This window comes from Pimephales promelas, chromosome 14 (assembly GCF_988280905.1).
Source record: "Pimephales promelas chromosome 14, fPimPro1.hap1.1, whole genome shotgun sequence".
Classification (NCBI taxonomy): domain Eukaryota; kingdom Metazoa; phylum Chordata; class Actinopteri; order Cypriniformes; family Leuciscidae; genus Pimephales; species Pimephales promelas.
Window position 1 is genome coordinate 8194400 of NC_142782.1, and position 27377 is coordinate 8221776.

The 27377-nt window shown below is 38.5% G+C and overlaps 1 protein-coding gene across 1 annotated transcript; it reads left to right on the forward strand.

Moving 5' to 3' along the window:
* The first annotated feature begins 23071 nt into the window (after positions 1-23071).
* LOC120492149 (uncharacterized) lies at positions 23072-27031 on the forward strand. Its single transcript, XM_089119361.1, has 5 exons — positions 23072-23321; positions 23842-23932; positions 24672-25019; positions 25530-25622; positions 26252-27031. The coding sequence occupies exons 1-5, from the start codon at positions 23130-23132 to the stop codon at positions 26623-26625; spliced, it is 1098 nt and encodes a 365-aa protein (XP_088975487.1). The 5' UTR covers positions 23072-23129; the 3' UTR covers positions 26626-27031.
* Positions 27032-27377: the final 346 nt, after the last annotated feature.

Below are 27377 nucleotides of genomic sequence, written 5' to 3' on the forward strand. Positions count from 1 at the left end.
AACAACAACAACAATAAATGATTGATAACACCTATAATGATCAATAAACCATCAACCAAACCAACATTACAGTGATTCCATCAATTGAAAGCCATCAACTTTTTAAAAAATTATTAGGCTTAAAAAAAATATATAACAGCTTTTAAATTAAGTGAACTTCAAACAATCCCCACATAAACCCATAATAAAAAACATATTTACCTGTGCCCTTCCTGTCTTAACAGGTACAGAAATTGAATAAAGTTATCAAACAGTCTGCGCTGCCTGAATCATAAATTATATATATAATAATCCTTATTAAAGCTACAAAAGTTCTTTACTCAAGATCAGTGAGTAATTTTCTAATTTCCCTTTGTTCTTTTAACTTTACTGAAAGAACGCTTTATTCGCTGCTGGCCCTTTAAGAGCACCCGTTGCCGAGACGCGGATCTCACACGCGCCTCATAGCACAACTCACAACTCTCACATTTTGGCATAATTGTGTGTGCTATTGTTCGTTCAAGCTCGAAAGAGAACTGTTTATTCTGGGCTGGCACACGGTCAGTGCATGCGCATTATGCGAGTCTCATCTATTCTAATCTAGGGCACTCACAGGCAGCTTTTCACTTCTTGTCGTGCAAAATGCGAAAAGGCATTTGAACCAATAAGAGGGGGATCTTGTAACACTAGTCAAAGGATGACAAAAAAGAAGAGATGCTGCGCTAATAGCCCTACTTTGTTTATTTCATTTAAAATCGCGGCATTTTGCGTTATATAATTGCATAGGTTTGAGATCGCTATTACGACTGCGATATAATTAATCGTGCAGCACTAATGCTTAGTGTATTCTAAAGGGCAATAAACTCCACTCCAGCAAGATAGTCATTTTATGCAAATCATAGACCTTTATGCCTTATCTACAAATAAAGTATAATATTGGGAACATTGATCTTGAAGAGAGTGTCGTCGTGTTACTGTCGCAACCGAACGCGACGCGCTAATGCTGATGCATGGAGAATGACTGAGGCGAGATGACTTTCCGTTAACTTTAACTTAGAGACTAAAATATTAATTTTACCACACATTAAGCTATTGAATGACTTTAGAAGTCTTGGAATATAGTGTGAAAACTTGATTGTGCTTTACAGTTTTTTATGCCTTTAGTGGGGCTTAACAAAATAACACAATATGCAGAATGTCGGACGTCACTTATAGGCTAAACTGTTTTTATAGATAAAACTAGGCTATTTACATTCGGCAGTCATGAAAACAAATCTCAGATAACGGTTGACTAGGTAACAATGTGTAATTTTAAGCCGGAGTTCTCCTTTAACTTACATTAGCTAGCTAACTACGAACGAGCTAACCAGATAACATTAACAAATTGACAAGCACTTACTGGGCAGAATATGGCTCTTCAAATGACGAACGAAATTGGAGGTTGTCATCTGACTGTCCGCGATCTTAACGTTGCATGTCTTGCAAAGCGCTGTTCTTTTGCCATCTTGTTGTAAGAAATTCTTGAATCCGACGACGACCCTCGTTATCCCTCCGGCTGACATGTTGATGTGATCTGATGTAAGTGGGCGTGGTGTGCGCGTAAGGTATGAGAAGGCATGATTAGCCGCGTTTCCACTGCCGGGCCAGGGCCGGGCCGTGCTAGTGCGTGCCAGGGCCAGTCGCGTTTCCACTGTCACTTCCGGGGCTTGATCGGGGCTTCCTCAGGGCCAACGGCCAGGATTTCTGGCCCGTCGAATACCTTGGGCCAGAGGGGGCCAGCTCGGGCTAGAGGCGTGCTCAAGGTAAAAGGCGGAGTTTATCGGTGTTATGGAACGTTATGATCTGAAGCAAGATGCACATAGGGGTGTCCATGTTTAACCGATTAACCGTTTAAAATTGCATAACATTTTAATTTGAACTAGGCCTATGCCAAATGCTGCGCATTGTTAGGCTATATATAGCTACATATCGACGAATTTTCAGATATTTGTTTGATTTTTTTGCCCCTTAAACATTTAAAATATTTGACAAATTAATATGAAAAAAAAATATATTTTACTGGTTTTCTGAGGCCAAATTAGAACCTGGAAATGATATTTTCCCCGCAGTGCTGAATGAGAAGAGCCGTAACCACAGCCTATAAGGGGATTTATGGGTGATTTATAGGCTATAATAAATGTGTCTGATAATAAAATAATATAAAATAACGAGGCATTAATTGTTTATTAATAAAATATTCTTTTCTAAATGATTTTCGGCTAAAAACATATCTCCATCTCCGGATGCACATTTAGAGAGAAATTAAGCTACATAAACATAGAAGATATTGGCTTTCGATTCGAATTTGTTCGTTTTAAATTGGACATTTAAAGCTTTAATCTACAAAGGATATAACCCCTGTAGACTAAAGCTTTAAATGTCCAATTTAAAACGAACAAATTCGAATGCGGTGGCTGTTTCAGGTCTCGCGCTTCAGTTCACGGAGATCATGAAGCGCGCCTTGATTAATTGTTAAAGCACAACGTTTTCTTGTTATAAATAAATTTATTTGCGAATAATGTATTATTATTTTCTGTATGACCAGAAATTAAAGAGTATTTTAAGTTGTTTCCACTAAAAGAAATGCAATGAAAATGTTCACATGATGGGCGTCTCGCAGCCATCAGTGCGTGCTCCACACACACTGGATATGCGCTGATATTTGTCAAAAATATTGTGTTTATTTGTGCTCTGTTCCTTTTTTGGATAAAGGCGTCTTCTACATATGCAGCCTAATAAAATGTTACAATAATGATGATGATGGTTATTATTATTATTATTATTTGCAGACACTGAGTTTTTGTGAAATGGACGTTTTGCTTATTTTCAATTGGCAATTTCAGTTTGAAGGGTGATGGAAATGGGGCTTTAACTGCTCCGTACTTGCTGCGTTTTATTTCTATAAATTAATTTCGTTTCAAATGGGGTCCAATCAATTATTAAAGGTGTTAAAAATTTACTCTGTTTCTCGAGGTTGCGGCGCGCACACTATGCACCGAGTATTAACCGATGGGCCTCGGTTAACGATTAATGAATAACTTGAAAACGTGCCCGCAGCCCTACTTGTTATATCACGCAAAAAATCGCTGCTTGAAATGGAGAATCGCCTGTAGCCTACTGGTCTCGGGACACTATTGCAGCCACTACGGCAGGTGAGTTAATATAACGTTACATGCTAGGCTCGCTATCTTCCTAATTTAAAAAATAAATTAATTCATAATACCCGCTGAAATGGGTTGGGTTTTATGACGTTTGATCCTGAAAGGCGTGTTAGGGGTGGGGTCTGGGGCAGCGCTGTGGGGCTACTGGCCCGGCAGTGGAAACGCAAGCCCGGTGCTTGAGGCCCGAGGCCACTAGCTCGGCCCGGCTCGCTGTTAGCTCTGGCCCAGCCCTAGCCCGGCAGTGGAAACGCGGCTACTGATGATCTCTGATCCAGTCATGACAGCGCTATTCTCAGCCTGCGCTCCAGCTGGATCAACTTTATTTTTTTTTACATAATTTATATATTTTATATTCAAACTGAAAACATGATGTGATTAACACTCAAGTCATATTATTACATGCAAGTGTGTTTGATTTATGGACCAAATTTTTAGATCAAGTTTATGGACCAAGTTAATTTAATTAATAAACTAATTATATAAAACTATTAATGCACTACAATTAAACTGGTTATATGCCTTTACTTATAAAAAAATAAAAAACTTATTTAAAAAAATACCAGGCTTAAGGCATTTATTTTTTATGCAGGCCATACACACAGGAGTGAAATGGTTAATACCCCTCCCCCTACAAACACACACACATTCACAGACAGGCAAAGACAGCAGGCTCAGATTGAGCAAGACCACATTCAAACAAACATATCTGACTTTCTGTGGGTCCTAGCTAATGAGTGTCAATTAGAAAGTTGTCCGGCTCGAGGAGTACAATATACATACCGATTTTTGTAACTGTAGATAAAACTAACAACCCCACTTTTGTCAAAAGGTGGCGCTACTGAGCCCTCACCACGCCCGTTTCTGAAACTTTGCACGTGTCTACTGGCTAATAAATGTGATGTGTCTGTCGAGTTTCATGCAATTTCAAGCATGCTAAGGGTCTCAAAAGCATCCTAAAAGAATGGTAACGTTTGATGCGTCGCCACGGCAACAGTTTCAAAGATATCAAGAATCCATTCACAGGTCTACATCTGCCGTATGTTTACATTATACAGATGACGTTTGAAGCAAATCGGGTAAAAATAAAAGGGTGATATCAAAGCATTTTGAAAGTGACACACTTCCTGCTGCCAGTTGGTGGCGCTATAACTTTGACTCACAATAGTCACATCCATGTGATCGTCCTCTTACAGCGAACACACTGCTGAAGTTTCATCAAGATCAGTTAATGTATGCTGAAGTTATAACACACTTCCTGGTTCACGTTTCTCGCCATGATTTCGTTTCCTCGCCACGGCCAAACCGTTCGAGATATCAAAAATCCCCTCGCAAACTTTCATCCTCAATGTCTTGACTTCATGCTGACAGAGTTTTGTCGAATTTGGATCAAAGCTCTAGGAGGAGTATTTAACATTCCATTGCGAGCGTTTTACAAACAAACCTCAATAGCCGACTTCCTGTTGGGCTGGGGTAAAAAGTAAAAGCGCGAGGTATAGATGAAACTATGAGATCAACATGTGCACAGAGTTTCATATTATTACATACAAACGTGTTTGAGTTATGGACCAAGTGTTCGTACCCCGTTCCAGGGGGCGCTGACGAGCCGCCCTGCCACGCCCGGGTACAAGCTTCAGGCCGGCTCTGATGGCCGCGGGTTCTGACCCATGTGCAAAGTTTCAAGAGTTTTCGAGCACGTTAAGGGCCCCAAAAATGCCCAAAAGGTTACAAAATAATAATAATAAAATATAGCTGCGAGCAGCGATGGCGGGCCCAAGCCGGTGGCACCGCAACCCCGGTTCCTTTAGTTACCTAAAGGCACCCGGGTGGCGGTGCCGAAGGCTTTGGCCCTTTCATGATTAAATGTTAAAACGGCTTGCCATACTCTGTCATTTCGACTAGTCAAAATTATGTTACAGATATCTTAAATGATAATACAAACTATCCAAAATGTAATTACGACTAGACAGAAAGACGTTGTTGATATCTACAATGTTAATTCCGGACAGGCAAACTTAGCTTTTAAATGTTAAAAGGGCTTGCCATACAGGGACGTAGGCTCAGAGAGAGGCTCACCATATTCAAACCAAAATATCGGACTTCCTCTTGGTCCGAGCTAATGACTATGTAATAGAAAGTTGTCCGGCTTGAGGAGTAAAATGTATATACCGATTTTTGTAACTGTAGATAAAACTAACAACCCCACTTTTGTCAAAAGGTGGCGCTATTTAGTCCTTGCACCATGCCCGTTTCTGAAACTTTGCACGTCTACTGGCTAATAAATGTGATGTATCTGTTGAGTTTCAAGCAATTTCAATTTCAATTTGACTGTTGAAAAGAAGTGCGCCGATTAGATACTCAGGATCGGTATCGGCTCTGACACTGCCATCTTTGACGAGGCTGATTCAAATTCTATATTGTGCATATACTATTCTATGTAAGGCACAAAGGCACAAAAACTTTCTAAAGTACCATAAAGTTTTTGTGTACTGTATTATAAGTGTTCTGAAGCTATTATGTGATATAGAAATTAATATTTAAGTCATTAAATTCAAGAACACGTAAACTTTTCCCTCTCTGCGCCTGTCAGTCATTCTCCATTCAGCATTTAAACAGCACGTTGCATTCGGTTACAGTCAATGATGAAACGATCTTCAAGATGATTCAATGTTAATCCTATTATACTGGGTCTTTAAGATAAAGGTCTAAAGGTCTATATTTTCGAATAAAGAAACTTTTTCTTGCTGGACTTTATTGCTGTAACTTAATCGTGTTACTTTCTACCGGGTGTCGGACGCTGTCGGTTAGATCACAACACTAGAGTCAGAGCACTATAATTGTTCTTCACGCACACAGTAACTGAAATTTAAAACCTTTAAAAGAAAAGGCTCAATAAACTATTGCATAGATAGATAATGTATAATACACTGTTCATAAATATGTATTTCCTTTGTGCTTTGAACTTTTCAATACGGACTCAATGCGCTGTAACTTCATGTGGCTTCAAGCACATCATTCTCCGCTCGGGATGCACATAAGTGCTTTGTGCTGCACCGTATTAGAGCCGTAATATCATAATGCAGTGACGTAATGACAGATTATTAATTGCCTTTCAATTATATGTTGCTTTATAGCAGCCATGGCTATATTTTTTTTTAATGATTTTTGTTATCTTGTTTTTCATGAATGTATTTTTCAAAAATAAGAGCAATGTGTATTATCTATTATTAATATGGTTTATAATAGCATTTTTGTCATAGATTATGACAAAGTAATCATATGATCCACCAGCGAGGAACCAGCAGAACAGAGTGAACATTCTTTCTGTTTAGTTCAATCCTACTTAATAGGAATTTATTTAAAATGCTCGCTCTACTCCACACCATTAATGTCTTGTGCGGACATCCGTATTTTGACTTTCGGTTTTAAGTAAGCGATTTAAAAGCTCCCAAGTCCCAGCGGAGTCACACGTTGATTAACCGGTGGGAATATACACAATAGGCCTACCTGATATTGAACACAAGAGGGCAGTATAGCACTACGTATGACTCAGATTATTATTTTTTTATGAATTTTACAACAATTCTGGCTGTTTTTGAACGTAAACACAATTCTTAAATGAAAAAAAAGGAAAAATTGGGGAAGTTATAATATTTGTATAATTTAATTTAGAAACAAATGATGTATAATTACATTTTTAGAAGATATGAGGCTTTTAGTGTTTACTTTTTTGACATTACTTTAATCTTTTGCCATAGTTGCACATGTCTATTGGCTAATAAATGTGATGTATCTGTTGAGTTTCAAGCAATTTCAAGCAAGCTAAGAGTCCCAAAAGCATCAAAAAATAATGTTAAAGTTTGTTTCGTTGCCACGGCATTTTGAAAGTGACACACTTCCTGCTGCCAGTTGGTGGCGCTATAACTTTGACTCACAATAGTCACATCCATGTGATCGGTCTCTTACAGCGAAAACACTGCTGAAGTTTCATCAAGATCAGTTAATGTATGCTGAAGTTATAACACACTTCCTGTTCCATGTTTCTCGCCATAATTTCGTTTCCTCGCCACGGCCAAACCGTTCGAGATATCAAAAATCCCGTGGCACTTTTTCATCCTTAATGTCTTGACTTCACGCTGATCGAGTTTCGTCGAATTTGGTTCAGTGCTCTAGGAGCAATAATTTAAATTCCATTGCATGTGTTTTAAACACAACCCTAAATAGCCAACTTCCTGTTGGGCTGGGGTAAAAAGTAAGAGTGTGAAGTATATATGAAACGATGAGATCTATATGTGTACCAAGTTTCATATTATTACATGCAAGTGTGTTTGATTTATGGACCAAATTTTCAGACCAAGTTTATTGACCAAGTTAATCTGATTAATAAACTAATTATATAAAACTATTGTCAATTCACTACAATTAAACTAGTTATATGCCTTTACTTATAAAAAATAAAAATAAAAACTTATTTAAAAAATACCAGGCTTGAGAAATGTATTTTCTTTATGCAGGTCATACACACAGCAGTGAAATGGTTAAGCCCCCTCCCCCTGCACACACACACACACACACAGACAGCCAGCCAGCCAGCCAAAGGCTCAGAGTGGCCATATTCAAACAAAAATATCTGAGTTTCTGTGGGTCCTAGCTAATAAGTGTCAATTAGAAAGTTGTCCGGCTCGAGGAGTACAATATACATACCAATTTTTGTAACTCTAGTTAAAACTAACCACCCCACTTTTGTCAAAAGGTGGCGCTACTGAGCCCTCACCACGCCCGTTTCTGCAACTTTGCACATGTCTACTGGCTAATAAATGTGATGTGTCTGTCGAGTTTCATGCAATTTGAAGCATGCTAAGAGTCTCAAAAGCATCCTAAAAGCATCCTAAAAGAAGGGTAAAGTTTGATGCGTCGCCACGGCAACAGTTTCAAAGATATCAAGAATCCATTCACAGGTCTACATCTGCCGTATGTTTACATTATACATATGAAGTTTGAAGCAAATCGGGTAAAAATAAAAGGGTGATATCTAAGCATTTTGAAAGTGACACACTTCCTGCTGCCAGTTGGTGGCGCTATAACTTTGACTCACAATAGTCACATCCATGTGATCGTCCTCTTACAGCGAACACACTGCTGAAGTTTCATCAAGATCAGTTAATGTATGCTGAAGTTATAACACACTTCCTGTTTCACGTTTCTCGCCATGATTTCGTTTCCTCGCCACGGACAAACCGTTCGAGATATCAAAAATCCCCTCGCAAACTTTCATCCTCAATGTCTTGACTTCATGCTGACCGAGTTTCGTCGAATGTAGATCAAAGCTCTAGGAGGAGTATTTGACATTCCATTGCGAGCGTTTTACAAACAAACCTCAATAGCCAAATTCCTGTTGGGCTGGGGTAAAAAGTAAGAGCGCGAGGTATAGATGAAACGATGAGATCAACGTGTGTACCGAGTTTCATATTATTACATACAAGCGTGTTTGAGTTATGGACCAAGTGTTCGGACCCCGTTCCAGGGGGCGCTGACGAGCTGCCCTGCCACGCCCGGGTACCATCTTCAGCCCGGCTCTGATGGCCGCGGGTTCTGACCCGTGTGCAAAGTTTCAAGAGTTTTCGAGCACGTTAAGGGCCCCAAAAGTGCCCAAAAGGTAGTAAAATAATAATTATTATAATAATAATAATAATAGTAAAGAAAAATAATCCCAAGGAAAACAATAGGGCCTTCGCCCTTTCAGGGCTTGGGCCCTAATAATCCTTAGGAAAACAATAGGGCCTTCGCCCTTTCAGGGCTTGGGCCCTAATAATAATAATCCTAAGGAAAACAATAGGGCCTTCGCCCTTTCAGGGCTTGGGCCCTAAAAAAAAAATATATATATATAGCTGCGAGCAGCGATGGCGGGCCCAAGCCGGTGGCACCGCAACCCCGGTTCCTTTAGTTACCTAAAGGCACCCGGGTAGCGGTGCCGAAGGCTTTGGCCCTTTTATGATTAAATGTTAAAACGGCTTGCCATACTCTGTCATTTCGACTAGTCACAATTATGTTACAGATGTCTTAAATGATAATACAAACTATCCAAAATGTAATTACGAATAGACAGAAAGACGTTGTTGATATCTACAATGTTAATTCCGGACAGGCAAACTTAGCTTTTAAATGTTAAAAGGGCTTGCCATACAGGGACGTAGGCTCAGAGAGAGGCTCACCATATTCAAACCAAAATATCTGACTTCCTCTTGGTCCGAGCTAATGACTATGTATTAGAAAGTTGTCCGGCTTGAGGAGTACAATGTATATACCGATTTTTGTAACTGTAGATAAAACTAACAACCCCACTTTTGTCAAAAGGTGGCGCTATTTAGTCCTTGCACATTGCCCGTTTCTGAAACTTTGCACATGTCTACTGGCTAATAAATGTGATGTATCTGTTGAGTTTCAAGCAATTTCAATTTCAATTTGACTGTTGAAAAGAAGTGCGCCGATTAGATACTCAGGATCGGTATCGGCTCTGACACTGCCATCTTTGACGAGGCTGATTCAAATTCTATATTGTGCATATATACTATTCTGTTAGGCACAAAGGCACAAAAACTTTCTAAAGTACCATAAAGTTTTTGTGTACTGTATTATTAGTGTTCTGAAGCTATTATGTGATATAGAAATTAATATTTAAGTCATTAAATTCAAGAACACAAACTTTTCCCTCTCTGCGCCTGTCAGTCATTCTCCATTCAGCATTCAAACAGCACGTCACATTCGGTTACAGTCAATGATGAAACGATCTTCAATGATTCAATGTTAATCCTATTATACTGGATCTTTAAGATAAAGGTCTAAAGGTCTATATTTTCGAATGAAGAAACTTTTTCTTGCTGGACTTTATTGCTGTAACTTAATCGTGTTACTTTCTACCGGGTGTCGGACGCTGTCGGTTAGATCACAACACTAGAGTCAGAGCACTATAATTGTTCTTCACGCACACAGTAACTGAAATTTAAAACCTTTAAAAGAAAAGGCTCAATAAACTATTGCATAGATAGATAATGTATAATACACTGTTCATAAATATGTATTTCCTTTGTGCTTTGAACTTTTCAATACGGACTCAATGCGCTGTAACTTCATGTGGCTTCAAGCACATCATTCTCCGCTCGGGATGCACATAAGTGCTTTGTGCTGCACCGTATTGGAGCCGTAATATCATAATGCAGTGACGTAATGACAGATTATTAATTGCCTTTCAATTATATGTTGCTTTATAGCAGCCATGGCTATATTTTTTTTTTATGATTTTTGTTATCTTGTTTTTCATGAATGTATTTTTCAAAAATAAGAGCAATGTGTATTATCTATTATTAATATGGTTTATAATAGCATTTTTGTCATAGATTATGACAAAGTAATCATATGATCCACCAGCGAGGAACCAGCAGAACAGAGTGAACATTCTTTCTGTTTAGTTCAATCCTACTTAATAGGAATTTATTTAAAATGCTCGCTCTACTCCACACCATTAATGTCTTGTGCGGACATCCGTATCTCGACTTTCGGTTTTAAGTAAGCGATTTAAAAGCTCCCAAGTCCCAGCGGAGTCACACGTTGATTAACCGGTGGGAATATACACAATAGGTCTACCTGATATTGAACACAAGAGGGCAGTATAGCACTACGTATGACTCAGATTATTATTTTTTTATGAATTTTACAACAATTCTGGCTGTTTTTGAACGTAAACACAATTCTTAAATGAAAAAAAAAGGAAAAATTGGGGAAGTTATAATATTTGTATAATTTAATTTAGAAACAAATGATGTATAATTACATTTTTAGAAGATATGAGGCTTTTAGTGTTTACTTTTTTGACATTACTTTAATCGTTTGCCATAGTTGCACATGTCTATTGGCTAATAAATGTGATGTATCTGTTGAGTTTCAAGCAATTTCAAGCATGCTAAGAGTCCCAAAAGCATAAAAAAATAATGTTAAAGTTTGTTTCGTTGCCACGGCAACAGTATCAAAGATATCAAAAATTCATTCACAGGTCTACATCTGCCGTGTATTTACATTATACAGATGAAGTTTAAAGCAAATCGGTTAAAAATAAGAGAGTGATTTCAAAGCATTTTGAAAGTGACACACTTCCTGCTGCCAGTTGGTGGCGCTATAACTTTGACTCACAATAGTCACATCCATGTGATCGGTCTCTTACAGCGAAAACACTGCTGAAGTTTCATCAAGATCAGTTAATGTATGCTGAAGTTATAACACACATCCTGTTCAATGATTCTCGCCATAATTTCGTTTCCTCGCCACGGCCAAAACGTTCGAGATATAAAAAATCCCGTGGCACTTTTTCATCCTTAATGTCTTGACTTCACGCTGATCGAGTTTTAGTCGAATTTGGTTCTGTGCTCTAGGAGCAATAATTTAAATTCCATTGCATGTGTTTTAAACACAACCCTAAATAGCCAACTTCCTGTTGGGCTGGGGTAAAAAGTAAGAGTGTGAAGTATATATGAAACGATGAGATCTATATGTGTACCAAGTTTCATATTATTACATGCAAGTGTGTTTGATTTATGGACCAAATTTTCAGACCAAGTTTATTGACCAAGTTAATCTGATTAATAAACTAATTATATAAAACTATTGTCAATTCACTACAATTAAACTAGTTATATGCCTTTACTTAAAAAAAATAAAAATAAAAACTTATTTAAAAAATACCAGGCTTGAGAAATGTATTTTCTTTATGCAGGTCATACACACAGCAGTGAAATGGTTAAGCCCCCTCCCCCTGCACACACACACACACACACACACAGACAGCCAGCCAGCCAGCCAAAGACACAGAGACATGTAGGCTCAGAGTGGCCATATTCAAACAAGAATATCTGACTTTCTGTGGGTCCTAGCTAATAAGTGTCAATTAGAAAGTTGTCCGGCTCGAGGAGTACAATATACATACCAATTTTTGTAACTCTAGTTAAAACTAACCACCCCACTTTTGTCAAAAGGTGGCGCTACTGAGCCCTTACCACGCCCGTTTCTGCAACTTTGCACATGTCTACTGGCTAATAAATGTGATGTGTCTGTCGAGTTTCATGCAATTTGAAGCATGCTAAGGGTCTCAAAAGCATCCTAAAAGCATCCTAAAAGAAGGGTAAAGTTTGATGCGTCGCCACGGCAACAGTTTCAAAGATATCAAGAATCCATTCACAGGTCTACATCTGCCGTATGTTTACATTATACATATGAAGTTTGAAGCAAATCGGGTAAAAATAAAAGGGTGATATCTAAGCATTTTGAAAGTGACACACTTCCTGCTGCCAGTTGGTGGCGCTATAACTTTGACTCACAATAGTCACATCCATGTGATCGTCCTCTTACAGCGAACACACTGCTGAAGTTTCATCAAGATCAGTTAATGTATGCTGAAGTTATAACACACTTCCTGTTTTACGTTTCTCGCCATGATTTCGTTTCCTCGCCACGGACAAACCGTTCGAGATATAAAAAATCCCCTCGCAAACTTTCATCCTCAATGTCTTGACTTCACGCTGACCGAGTTTCGTCGAATGTGGATCAAAGCTCTAGGAGGAGTATTTGACATTCCATTGCGAGCGTTTTACAAACAAACCTCAATAGCCAAATTCCTGTTGGGCTGGGGTAAAAAGTAAGAGCGCGAGGTATAGATGAAACGATGAGATCAACGTGTGTACCGAGTTTCATATTATTACATACAAGCGTGTTTGAGTTATGGACCAAGTGTTCGGACCCCGTTCCAGGGGGCGCTGACGAGCTGCCCTGCCACGCCCGGGTACCATCTTCAGCCCGGCTCTGATGGCCGCGGGTTCTGACCCGTGTGCAAAGTTTCAAGAGTTTTCGAGCACGTTAAGGGCCCCAAAAGTGCCCAAAAGGTAGCAAAATAATAAATATAGCTGCGAGCAGCGATGGCGGGCCCAAGCCGGTGGCACCGCAACCCCGGTTCCTTTAGTTACCTAAAGGCACCCGGGTAGCGGTGCCGAAGGCTTTGGCCCTTTTATGATTAAATGTTAAAACGGCTTGCCATACTCTGTCATTTCGACTAGTCACAATTATGTTACAGATGTCTTAAATGATAATACAAACTATCCAAAATGTAATTACGAATAGACAGAAAGACGTTGTTGATATCTACAATGTTAATTCCGGACAGGCAAACTTAGCTTTTAAATGTTAAAAGGGCTTGCCATACAGGGACGTAGGCTCAGAGAGAGGCTCACCATATTCAAACCAAAATATCTGACTTCCTCTTGGTCCGAGCTAATGACTATGTATTAGAAAGTTGTCCGGCTTGAGGAGTACAATGTATATACCGATTTTTGTAACTGTAGATAAAACTAACAACCCCACTTTTGTCAAAAGGTGGCGCTATTTAGTCCTTGCACATTGCCCGTTTCTGAAACTTTGCACGTCTACTGGCTAATAAATGTGATGTATCTGTTGAGTTTCAAGCAATTTCAATTTCAATTTGACTGTTGAAAAGAAGTGCGCCGATTAGATACTCAGGATCGGTATCGGCTCTGACACTGCCATCTTTGACGAGGCTGATTCAAATTCTATATTGTGCATATACTATTCTGTTAGGCACAAAGGCACAAAAACTTTCTAAAGTACCATAAAGTTTTTGTGTACTGTATTATTAGTGTTCTGAAGCTATTATGTGATATAGAAATTAATATTTAAGTCATTAAATTCAAGAACACAAACTTTTCCCTCTCTGCGCCTGTCAGTCATTCTCCATTCAGCATTCAAACAGCACGTCACATTCGGTTACAGTCAATGATGAAACGATCTTCAATGATTCAATGTTAATCCTATTATACTGGATCTTTAAGATAAAGGTCTAAAGGTCTATATTTTCGAATGAAGAAACTTTTTCTTGCTGGACTTTATTGCTGTAACTTAATCGTGTTACTTTCTACCGGGTGTCGGACGCTGTCGGTTAGATCACAACACTAGAGTCAGAGCACTATAATTGTTCTTCACGCACACAGTAACTGAAATTTAAAACCTTTAAAAGAAAAGGCTCAATAAACTATTGCATAGATAGATAATGTATAATACACTGTTCATAAATATGTATTTCCTTTGTGCTTTGAACTTTTCAATACGGACTCAATGCGCTGTAACTTCATGTGGCTTCAAGCACATCATTCTCCGCTCGGGATGCACATAAGTGCTTTGTGCTGCACCGTATTGGAGCCGTAATATCATAATGCAGTGACGTAATGACAGATTATTAATTGCCTTTCAATTATATGTTGCTTTATAGCAGCCATGGCTATATTTTTTTTTAATGATTTTTGTTATCTTGTTTTTCATGAATGTATTTTTCAAAAATAAGAGCAATGTGTATTATCTATTATTAATATGGTTTATAATAGCATTTTTGTCATAGATTATGACAAAGTAATCATATGATCCACCAGCGAGGAACCAGCAGAACAGAGTGAACATTCTTTCTGTTTAGTTCAATCCTACTTAATAGGAATTTATTTAAAATGCTCGCTCTACTCCACACCATTAATGTCTTGTGCGGACATCCGTATTTTGACTTTCGGTTTTAAGTAAGCGATTTAAAAGCTCCCAAGTCCCAGCGGAGTCACACGTTGATTAACCGGTGGGAATATACACAATAGGCCTACCTGATATTGAACACAAGAGGGCAGTATAGCACTACGTATGACTCAGATTATTATTTTTTTATGAATTTTACAACAATTCTGGCTGTTTTTGAACGTAAACACAATTCTTAAATGAAAAAAAAGGAAAAATTGGGGAAGTTATAATATTTGTATAATTTAATTTAGAAACAAATGATGTATAATTACATTTTTAGAAGATATGAGGCTTTTAGTGTTTACTTTTTTGACATTACTTTAATCTTTTGCCATAGTTGCACATGTCTATTGGCTAATAAATGTGATGTATCTGTTGAGTTTCAAGCAATTTCAAGCAAGCTAAGAGTCCCAAAAGCATCAAAAAATAATGTTAAAGTTTGTTTCGTTGCCACGGCATTTTGAAAGTGACACACTTCCTGCTGCCAGTTGGTGGCGCTATAACTTTGACTCACAATAGTCACATCCATGTGATCGGTCTCTTACAGCGAAAACACTGCTGAAGTTTCATCAAGATCAGTTAATGTATGCTGAAGTTATAACACACATCCTGTTCCATGTTTCTCGCCATAATTTCGTTTCCTCGCCACGGCCAAACCGTTCGAGATATCAAAAATCCCGTGGCACTTTTTCATCCTTAATGTCTTGACTTCACGCTGATCGAGTTTCGTCGAATTTGGTTCAGTGCTCTAGGAGCAATAATTTAAATTACATTGCATGTGTTTTAAACACAACCCTAAATAGCCAACTTCCTGTTGGGCTGGGGTAAAAAGTAAGAGTGTGAAGTATATATGAAACGATGAGATCTATATGTGTACCAAGTTTCATATTATTACATGCAAGTGTGTTTGATTTATGGACCAAATTTTCAGACCAAGTTTATTGACCAAGTTAATCTGATTAATAAACTAATTATATAAAACTATTGTCAATTCACTACAATTAAACTAGTTATATGCCTTTACTTATAAAAAATAAAAATAAAAACTTATTTAAAAAATACCAGGCTTGAGAAATGTATTTTCTTTATGCAGGTCATACACACAGCAGTGAAATGGTTAAGCCCCCTCCCCCTGCACACACACACACACACAGACAGCCAGCCAGCCAGCCAAAGGCTCAGAGTGGCCATATTCAAACAAAAATATCTGAGTTTCTGTGGGTCCTAGCTAATAAGTGTCAATTAGAAAGTTGTCCGGCTCGAGGAGTACAATATACATACCAATTTTTGTAACTCTAGTTAAAACTAACCACCCCACTTTTGTCAAAAGGTGGCGCTACTGAGCCCTCACCACGCCCGTTTCTGCAACTTTGCACATGTCTACTGGCTAATAAATGTGATGTGTCTGTCGAGTTTCATGCAATTTGAAGCATGCTAAGGGTCTCAAAAGCATCCTAAAAGCATCCTAAAAGAAGGGCAAAGTTTGATGCGTCGCCACGGCAACAGTTTCAAAGATATCAAGAATCCATTCACAGGTCTACATCTGCCGTATGTTTACATTATACAGATGAAGTTTGAAGCAAATCGGGTAAAAATAAAAGGGTGATTTCAAAGCATTTTGAAAGTGACACACTTCCTGCTGCCAGTTGGTGGCGCTATAACTTTTACTCACAATAGTCACATCCATGTGATCGTCCTCTTACAGCGAGCACACTGCTGAAGTTTCATCAAGATCAGTTAATGTATGCTGAAGTTATAACACACTTCCTGTTTCACGTTTCTCGCCATGATTTCGTTTCCTCGCCACGGACAAACCGTTCGAGATATCAAAAATCCCCTCGCAAACTTTCATCCTCAATGTCTTGACTTCACGCTGACCGAGTTTCGTCGAATGTGGATCAAAGCTCTAGGAGGAGTATTTCAAATACCATTGCGAGCGTTTTACAAACAAACCTCAATAGCCGACTTCCTGTTGGGCTGGGGTAAAAAGTAAGAGCGCGAGGTATAGATGAAACGATGAGATCAACATGTGTACCGAGTTTCATATTATTACATGCAAGCGTGTTTGAGTTATGGACCGAGTGTTCGGACCCCGTTCCAGGGGGCGCTGACGAGCCCCCCTGCCACGCCCAGGTACCAGCTTCAGCCCGGCTCTGATGGCCGCGGGTTCTGACCCGTGTGCAAAGTTTCAAGAGTTTTCGAGCACGTTAAGGGCCCCAAAAGTGCCCAAAAGGTAGTAAAATAATAATTATTATAATAATAGAGAAGAAAAATAATCGCAAGGAAAACAATAGGGCCTTCGCCCTTTCAGGGCTTGGGCCCTAATAATACTAAAGAAGAATAATAATCCCAAGGAAAACAATAGGGCCTTCGCCCTTTCAGGGCTTGGGCCCTAATAATAAACATCAACACAACATCAAATCAATAAATGGTTGGAAATGAGGTTTGTGGAGTGGTGGAAATCAAATGAGAACACAAACTCAAGAACCCACTCTTCAAACAAGGTTACAAAACAAAAATGAGAGAGAGAGTGTGGAAAATCCAGAAGCTCCTTAAATAGGTTGCCACAGGTGCAGCTGATATTCATTGGGCAAACACACCCTCCAGGGCGGAGTCAATCCTAGGATTCTCAACAGAAATAAGAAATTAAGAAAAATAGGGGTAGGGATGTAACACTGTCCTCCTGCCTGTGTTGAAGTGAAACAGAGCTGCTGAATTGAGTATTTCCACCTGCTGTCATCCAGTCGTGTGAGTACAACACAAAGAGTTATATTGACATTCTCATCTGTCGTCCTGCCTGTGTTGAAGTAAAACAGAGCTGCTGAATTGAGTATTTGCACCTGCTGTCATCCAGTCGTGTGAGTACAACACACAGAGTTAATATCGACATCCTCATCTGCTCTCCTGCCTGTGTTAAAGTAAAACAGAGCTGCTGAATCGAGTATTTCCACCTGCTGTCATCCAGTCGTGTGAGTACAACACACAGAGTTAATTTAACCATCAGAAACTCAAAATAATAAGTTATCTCAACTAAATAAATTATTATAAAGTTGATTTGACAAAAGAAAATATGTTGTGATAACAAATCTTGAAAATATTTTTTACAGTGTACAATTGATCCAGAATGCTGCAGCCAGAGTAGTCTTTAATGAGCCAAAGAGAGCACTCGTCGTCACTCCTCTCCTCTCAAAATTGCACTGATTGCCAGTTGCCGCTCGCATTAAATTCAAGGCACTGACGTTTGCCTACAGAACAACCACTGGCATTGCTCCCTCTTACCTAAACTCATTACTTCAGACTTATGTGCCATCCAGAAACTTGCACTCTGCTAGCGAATGTCGTCTTGTGGTACCATCTCAAAGAGGCACAAAATCTGTTTCTTGGACCTTTACCCATGACTGTTCCCTGCTGGTGGAATGATCTGCCTAACTCAACCAGAGCTTCTGAGTCAGTAGCCACTTTCAAGAAACTGCTGAAGACGTATCTTTTTCGGCAGATTCAGTAGTACTAACACTTTCTCTTCTCTTCTTTAAAACTGCACTAAAATTAAACTGAGAAAGGTAATAGCACTTGCGTATTGTTGTCCTACTTTTAGTTTAACTGCCTCTTTTGTTCTCATTTGTAAGTCGCTTGGATAAAAGCCTCTGCTAAATGAATAAATGTAAATAGTGTAGTCAATAAAATAAACAACACGGTCACTGAGTGTTACATGTTTTCTTTTCTTTTTTGAGCTGTAGTAATTATACTACACACCTTGAGGGGGCATCAAGGAGTAATACTCTCAGGTATAAAACAGGTGTAGAGAGTACATGTAATGGAGGAGTAAGCATGCATTAGAAATCAATGGTCCTGATTGGGAAACTGAAAGTTTGATGCTCAATCGAAAGTAAGCATTGTTTATTTTCTTATGTTGACTGGTTGATGTATGAGTATGTATTTTTTCTAATGGTATTTATTTATTTTGTAGAAGGACTTCACATACTGTGGCTTTTGTCTTTCTGTCACTCATGGTGGGACCCTTGTCTGAAACTATGCGAGCGAGTTTAGAGGCCCTGTGGCTTATTTCAGTGGTTTTCCGCACTGTTTTGGATCCCGAAGCTGAATTGTATGGGATTTTGGATCCACACTAAGGTTGACACTTGGAGGATTTGAGATTTGGATTTGTGGACTTGAGCTTTCATGGACATTACTGTAGTGTGGTTTCAACGTGATTATCCTTGGCATCATCATCATCTTCGTCATTCAGAAGAAAACAGATAAGACTTTCATTAGTATGATGCTGGGTGTTGAGTGAAAAAATAAAGTAAGATCTTTTGTGTGACTAGAAAAGAGTTTTGAAAGGTAAATAAAAATGCAACAAATGAGAAAAGTTTATTGATTGTTTTTCTGCAGATCACAGATTTGTTAAGATTGCTAATAAATACTTCCAATGTACTTTAAACAACATATAGTTAGTGAATCCCACCCAAAATAAGACAAATCAGATTAATAACTAAGTTATTTTGTGAGGTTAAAGAAGGAGTTGTATTGCTCCATAGACCTCCATTCATTCTGCACTCCGCCTGCGAGCGCCCCCGTATGGACAGAGGCGTGTTACTGCAGCCAGTCCAGAAACCGGAAGTAACGAGACAGTGCCAAGACTCGGAACATTTAGCGATAGCGAACATGATCGGGTCAAAAAAGCTTAAATATTTTTGGTTTTGGCCCCAACTTTATTCAACTTTTTTCAGAAGTTCAGGAAAACTTGATTTAAAGTTTGGAGAATTATGAGCATGGTTTGCTAAATTGGGAATGTTTTTTGGAGTTGCAATATTGAAAGGGGCTTATTATTCTGTTACAGTATGTCTTTTTAGTCAAAATGTCATTGCAGTACACATTTAATTGCAACTGGTCTCTGTCTGAAAGGAGTCATTTAACAATTCAAGCACAAACCTACTACCCGAATTCCGGAAAAGTTGGGACGTTTTTTAAATTTGAATAAAATGAAAACTATACGACTTTCAAATCACATGAGCCAATATTTTATTCACAATAGAACATAGATAATATAACAAATGTTTAAACTGAGAAATTGTACACTTTTATCCACTAAATGAGCTCATTTCAAATTTGATGCCTGCTACAGGTCTCAAAATAGTTGGGACGGGGGCACGTTTACCATGGTGTAACATCTCCTCTTCTTTTCAAAACAGTATGAAGACGTCTGGGCATCGAGTTTATGAGTGTCTGGAGTTTTGGTGTTGGAATTTGGTCCCATTCTTGCCTTATATAGGTTTCCAGCTGCTGAAGTGTTCGTGGTCGCCTTTGACGCATTTTTCGTTTATTGATGCGCCAAATATTCTCTATAGGTGAAAGATCTGGACTGCAGGCAGGCCAATTCAGAACCCGGACTCTTCTACGACGAAGCCATGCTGTTGTAATAGCTGCAGTATGTGGTTTTGCATTGTCCTGTTGAAAAACACAAGGCCTTCCCTGAAATAGACGTTGTCTGGAGGGGAGCATATGTTGCTCTAAAACCTTTATATAGCTTTCAGCATTCATAGTGCCTTCCAAAACATGCAAGCTGCCCATACCGTATGCACTTATGCACCCCCATACCATCAGAGATGCTGGCTTTTGAACTGAACGCTAATAAAACACGATGGAAGGTCTCCCTCTTCTTTTGTCCGGAGGACACGGCGTCCGTGATTTCCAACAAGAATGTCAAATTTGGACTCGTCTGACCACAGAATACTTTTCCACTTTGAAATAGTCCATTTTAAATGAGCCTTGGCCCACAGGACACGACAGCGCTTCTGGACCATGTTCACATATGGCTTCCTTTTTGCATGATAGAGCTTTAGTTGGCATCTGGAGATGGCACGGCGGATTGTGTTTACCGACAGTGGTTTCTGGAAGTATTCCTGGGCCCATTTAGTAATGTCATTCACACAATCATGCCGATGAGTGATGCAGTGTCGTCTGAGGGCCCGAAGACCACGGGCATCCAATAAAGGTCTTCGCCCTTGTCCCTTACGCACAGAGATTTCTCCAGTTTCTCTGAATCTTTTGATGATGTTGTGCACTGTAGATGATGAGATTTGCAGAGCCTTTGCAATTTGACGTTGAGGAACATTGTTTTTAAAGTGTTCCACAATCTTTTTACGCACTCTTTCACAGATTGGAGAGCCTCTGCCCATCTTTACTTCTGAGAGACTCTACCTCTCTAAGACATCCCTTTTATAGCTAATCATGTTACAGACCTGATATCAATTAACTTACTTAGTTGCTATAGATGTTCTCCCACCTGAATCCTTTCTAAATTTATTGCTTTTTCAACCATTTGTTGCCCCTGTCCCAACTATTTTGAGACCTGTAGCAGGCATAAAATTTGAAATGAGCTCATTTAGTGGATTAAAGTGTAAAATTTCTCAGTTTAAACATTTGTTATATTATCTATGTTCTATTGTGAATAAAATATTTGCTCATGTGATTTAAAAGTCGTATAGTTTTAATTTTATTCAAATTTAAAAAATGTCCCAACTTTTCCGGAATTCGGGTTGTAATAAACTAGCATATAATCTTGCTCTGCATAAAGCAATATTGATTTTATATTGTTTCTTGATTTATATTGTTTTTCTTATACAATTTTCAGCTTTAATTTGTATAATTTCCATTCAAATTGTGATACTAACATATCATTAATATTGTTCAGTTGAATATCAGCAAATGATTTAATTCATAATAATTTTCAATTACAGTTACATTACATTTACTATAGACATTGTCTAAAATAACATTTAGTGTTAATTTAATGAAATTTAGTGATTCAATGTACTTCAATAATAAAAATTGTCTTTATAAATATATTGTTCAATTACATGCTTTTGTAAATTTGTTGTTCAAATAAATAATGTTCAGTGAAATCAGTGAAGGTCGCCTACTTTAACCCTTACATTATTTATGAATATTGATGTTGAGTGATCAGTAAAATGGTTCAAGGTACTTTTCAGAACTAAATTAAACCTTAAACTAAGTTGTGCTGTTTTGATATTCATAAACATGGAAAAAAATGGTTTAACTGTATTTGTATACTTGGCAAATCTGGGAAGAAACCACACTGAGTTTGTGTGTAACAGTTCACACTGAAAACCACTTGTGTATTTCTTTAAAGTGGAGCCTAATTAATTTCATTGAAAAAAAAAAAACATTACATAACAAACATTCATTATTTATGAACATTATTATGTGTAAGTTTTGTAAAAATGACAATTCATGTGATATCTCATATGTTTTCATATACCATATACCGTAAGTCAGACGGGATAACGCTGTTTTTTTCCATTGAAATGCATAATTTCACTAAATGGAGTTGAGGAAACAATAATAACATGAAATCAAGTCCTGTTAAACTTTTTCAGACATTTTACATTTTAACTCACATTGCAGTGTTAAAATGTGTGTAAAGAACTTGAACAAGAAATACAAAAAAAATACAAAAATTTTTTTTTTCTGATCTCTAAATATTGTTTACTGCATCACTTTACATATTCATTAGCCTAAGTATTATTGATTTGAAAAGTTTTAATATCATAATATTTAGAAAATGCATTAACGTTATCCTGTAGGCCTTATGACATTTTGACTGGTGTGGTCACATGATTCTCAGTTAAACCACTTAAAATACATAGTTTAAAATTTAGATTTTAGTAACAAGTAAAAAAAAAAAACATCCCCATAAAGATAACAACTACTTTGATGTAAAGTTTTAACCAATTTAATTTTTTTTTTTTTTTTTTTTTTATCATTTGAAAACCTTATTTGTCATTGATGTAAGCTCACGCGCTCTGCTCACGCACGCGGCTTCGGATGCGCGTGCGAGCATATGAGTGATTCGAGTATGAGTTGCTATGGCGACGCGTCTTATGAATTTTGAATGAAAATATCAACACTTTGATCGCTGTTGGTTGGTTGAGAGTCGAGGCGATTTCAGAGACTTTTGCTGAAAATTTTCTTGTGCTGAACTTGAGATTTTGAAGCTGTTCGGAGGATTTCAGAGAGAGAGGAGACTTTTATTCCAGGAGATCGGATAATATATCCTAGCTAACGCTACATCGTTTTATTTATTTTTATTTAATATTATTTCTGAGGACGCTTTAATTTGATTGTTCTTTTCTTGTTTTTGAGGGAGTTTTGGAGTTTTATTTTATTTATTATTGTTTATTTTTATTTTATTTTTATTTTTTAATTTTTTGGGGGGGGGGTTGGGGTATTTCTGAGTATTTTGGGTGGGGTATTACTGAGGTGGGGTATTTCATTGTATTGTATTGTATTTTGTATTGTATTGCTCTTGTTTGCAGGAGGATGCCAGGCCCGACCGGGACTCAGAGCCATGAGCTTATTCCTGGATATGTAACATCTCTGTCTTGTGAGTTTGTTTCTGTCTCCACAGGTCCGGCTGACAGGAAGAGAGAGTGGCAGAGAGACAGCCAGCAGAGCCCAGATGATGGACGTCCGTCCACTTCTTCTCAAGACTCTCGGAGAGCAAAGGCAAAGGTAGGGTGGCCAACAGTCCTGTTTTCACGTCCTGTCCTGGCCCTCCTGGCTGCTCTTTATAAAGTGATGAAAATGTCCTGGTTTTCAAAAAACTGCTGGGAAAGATCAGCTCTACAGCAAAATATAGATGGGCAACGAAGAAAAACAGGATAAAGAGGAAGAAAACTAAAGATATAAATATATTTTGTTAGTTCTTTTTGGCAAGTTTGTGAGAGATATATATTTGTTCAATTTGTAGGTATTTCTTTCAGTTATTTATTATTTATATATTTACTTTTGTAATACAGAAGAGACATTATTTCATTATTTTTGAAACCTGTCATAATAAAACGTTGAGTAACCTCTGAGAAGCCTATCTGAATTTGTGTCTTGTTAATGTAACAATTTTCTATTTATACAGAGGAGGAATAGCCTACTTTCAATGTATTGAAATTAATAAGGCATCTTTGAGTAAACTTTGAGTATCTGTTTGCTGGGCCGAGTGTCCTGGTTTTTGGTAATCAAAATATGGTCCCCCTAGGCAGAGGAAGAGGAGAAGCTTCATTCCCGTGACTGGAGCGGCATCACCCCAGACCAGAGGACTGTACCGATACCTGAGAGAAGAGCTGAGGGTAAATCAAATGACCATTGGAGAATATTATCACTGGAGTGTCATTAATTACCATATATGACCACACCATATTATATCAAAATACAACTGAAGCCAATAATCAGATTTAGTTTTTATTCCAAGACACATCATAACATATTTAAATAAGGATTGGGTACAAATTTCAAGAATAGCCATAATTTGAGTATCCAATGTTTAATAATTATGATTAGTTTGAAACATGCTTGTGTGTGCTATTCCCTGCTTTAGAGGATCATGGTCACACATGGTACACAACATTATAAGTTATTATTAATATTTGGTTGGTTCTCTTGTTTTTGCATGTGTTTTTAATTCAGCTTTATATAACAGCCTGGACAAAAATGATGTTGCCAAATTGTTTATGTTTTATTGAATTATTATCACAAATTAAACAATCGACTCCCAGCTTAACTGTGCAATATGACTACAAAATCTTACACACATTTATAATAACATTTAAATGCAAGACAAGAGTGCAGATGTCAGATTTCCTGGGCCGGACGTCACTTGTGTTCACTATTGTATATCGCTGTAATTGTAAATGTAAGGGAGGAAAGGAAAGCATGTGTGTGTGTGTGTGTGTGTGTGTGTGTGTGTAATCAGGCACTAGGATGATTGGGACGAACATATTTAACTGTTTTCCCATGTTGTTCTTTCTTCATGATGTCAAGCCTCAGTATTTACGGTTTCTTGTGTTAATGTTTTTACCTTTCTTCAAGGCATCTGTGCTTTCTTACGGAGAATCGGGAAGGCTGTAAAGCTGGACTGCAGTGAGGTCGATATACTTGTGTCCACATATCCCTCCTGCAATCCCACGGATGTCCAGCAGGATTCATCCGAGTTTTACTGGGCAACACCAGTGCATCCGTGTCCATCTGGAGTCCAGCTGCCGGTTAATGCCGATCCGGACGATCCCGAACACTCATGCACATCTGTCCTGGACCCAGAGCCGGCAGTGGCACGAGATCTAGAGCTGATGTCTTTCTCAGGATTGTCCAGTCTCTCTAGTATCGAGCTGACGCCGGACTCTATTCAGGACGATCCTGACGATGCATCGTCTGTCCCGGGTGAGTCTATGGTCATTATTATTACTGTCAGTACTTTCATTATAACCGAGTTGTGTTGTGTTCATCTTGTGTACCTAATTATTAAAGTCCCCCGCTGGTCAATCAATTCATCCCTTTAAACTCATCTTTGATCACCAAATAATTCCATATTTAAATGTTTTTTTCTTTGAAAAAACAATCCGTCACGCCTTAAAATAGTTTGAATGTAACTCGACACCCTTGCCTCATTTAGTATGCTCGGTTCTATGAATATGCAAATGAGCCCCGCCTCCACTCACTCACTCACTCAGCCCAGAGATCCACTGGTTGACGATCACACGTTGATCTGATTGGTTACAAGGTGGTTTGTGACGTCAGAAACACCAGCGATTTCACACCGTGTTTTTGAGACTGTCTTTGGTTCACTGCAGTTTTAAGGAGGAAATACTCTGAAAATACTTGAAAAATGTCCCACTTTTCCAGTTGTCTCACCTCACAATTGAATTCTTTCTTCATTATGTCTTCCCTCAGATTTTGCTGAGAGCCAAACAAAGAAGAAGAAGAAGAAAGATGTGGGTGCGTTTCTCCGTAGGAAATGGAGGGCTATGATAGCGCCGGCTGTTGGTAAGTCTATTATTAGTCTATTGTCATTCTTTTCGTTATAGTTGTAGACTTTTGCTCTAGTCTACGGTTTATGTTATTCTTGTTCCCCTTAAATTATTAGTGTTCAACATTCAGCATCTATTTTATTTTTCACTATAATCTAGCGGTGGGAATCTTTTGGTGCTTCGCGATTCGAAGCGATTCTCGATTTTGAATCAAATTTCGATTTGAAATGAGCATTTTGATTGTAGTTTACTGTTGTGTGTTACTTCTCTTATTTGACTGCGGTACACAGTTTAATAGCTCTAGAGAAAAAAAGAAAATCCGACTGAATTAAATGTGAACCTTGAAATGTATTTAGTTTTTTAGGAATGAGTGCATGAAAATAGTTACACATCCGGTTTTCTTCCATTTGAAAAGGCATTTTTGTGTGTGGGCTGTAGTCATATACGTTTACATAAGGGATTTATTAATATGAAAATGATTTTGTGATTCTCTACTGTAACCCATGACACAGTCACAAGCTGTTATAAGTCCATCACTTTTTTGCCGTTTTATTGCCTTTCCATGATTTGATTTGGTCGTCTTTGTTTTGTCCGAAGTTGGCGTGGCGTAATTGAATTTATTTTTCCATTTTTTCTTTTTTTTAGAAAAACAATCAAGAAGGAGGGTGAAGAAAGGCTCATTCATCCAACGAACATGGAAAACTCTAAAGGTTTCCGCTCTTGGTTGTTACGGGGACGACACAGTGGACCCAGATCCAGCAGATCTACAGCCACAAATATCTGTCCTCTCCAGGGACTTAACCGAGCCAGGTCCATCTCACCGCGAGATCAGTTCTGACCAGTTACCCTTCTCAGGTCCATCTCACCGCGAGATCAGTTTAGACACGTCACCCTTCTCAAGTCCATCTGGTTCCCAGTCAAGTTTCTTTTGCTCCGATTCATCGTCTGCTCCATGTCTGACCGATCTTCTCTCAGAGTTATCAATTTTAATGGGAGATTACGAGCCTGTTTCCAGTTAATCCAGTCTCAAGCTGATCCTGAGCTGAGTTGTAGGGCTGTGCACACGTTTCTTTTCTGTATTGACTAAGCCTGAATTGCGGAAGAATCATCAAACTGAAGCTGAAATTGGGCAACCTGATATACACGGACACTGTTGGTTGAGGACTAAATTGGACTTAGTGTGATTTCAATTTTCCATGTTGCTGTTGTTGTTGTTTTTTCTTGATTGTTTCAAGTCCTTTTGTATTTTATTTTCATTTTTTACATTTTTTATTCTGATTGAATATTGTATTGGTTTCTCTCATCTTTTCCTATTTTGTTTCTAAGGTGACGAGAGTTGAAAGGAGAATTTAAAGGGTAATTGGGTGAAAGAATTGTAGCTAGAATTAGATTCAAACGTAGCTAAAATTAGGTCAGACGCGTCTCAAGCCACTGTCGTTACCCACGTGACACCTGACACCTGGAGGGGCGTGATTGGGAGGAACGGCCCCCCCGACCTGAACCCGAGTGGTGTTCAGTTATTGGACTTCTGTGCTAGTTACAGTTTGTCCATAACGAACACCATGTTCAAGCATAAGGGTGTCCACCAGTGCACGTGGCACCAGGACACCCTAGGCCGTAGGTCGATGATCGACTTTGTGGTCGTTTCATCTGACCTGCGGCCGTATGTCTTGGACACTCGGGTGAAGAGAGGGGCGGAGCTGTCAACTGATCACCACCTGGTGGTGAGTTGGATCCGATGGCGGGGGAGGAGGCTGGACGGACTCGGCAG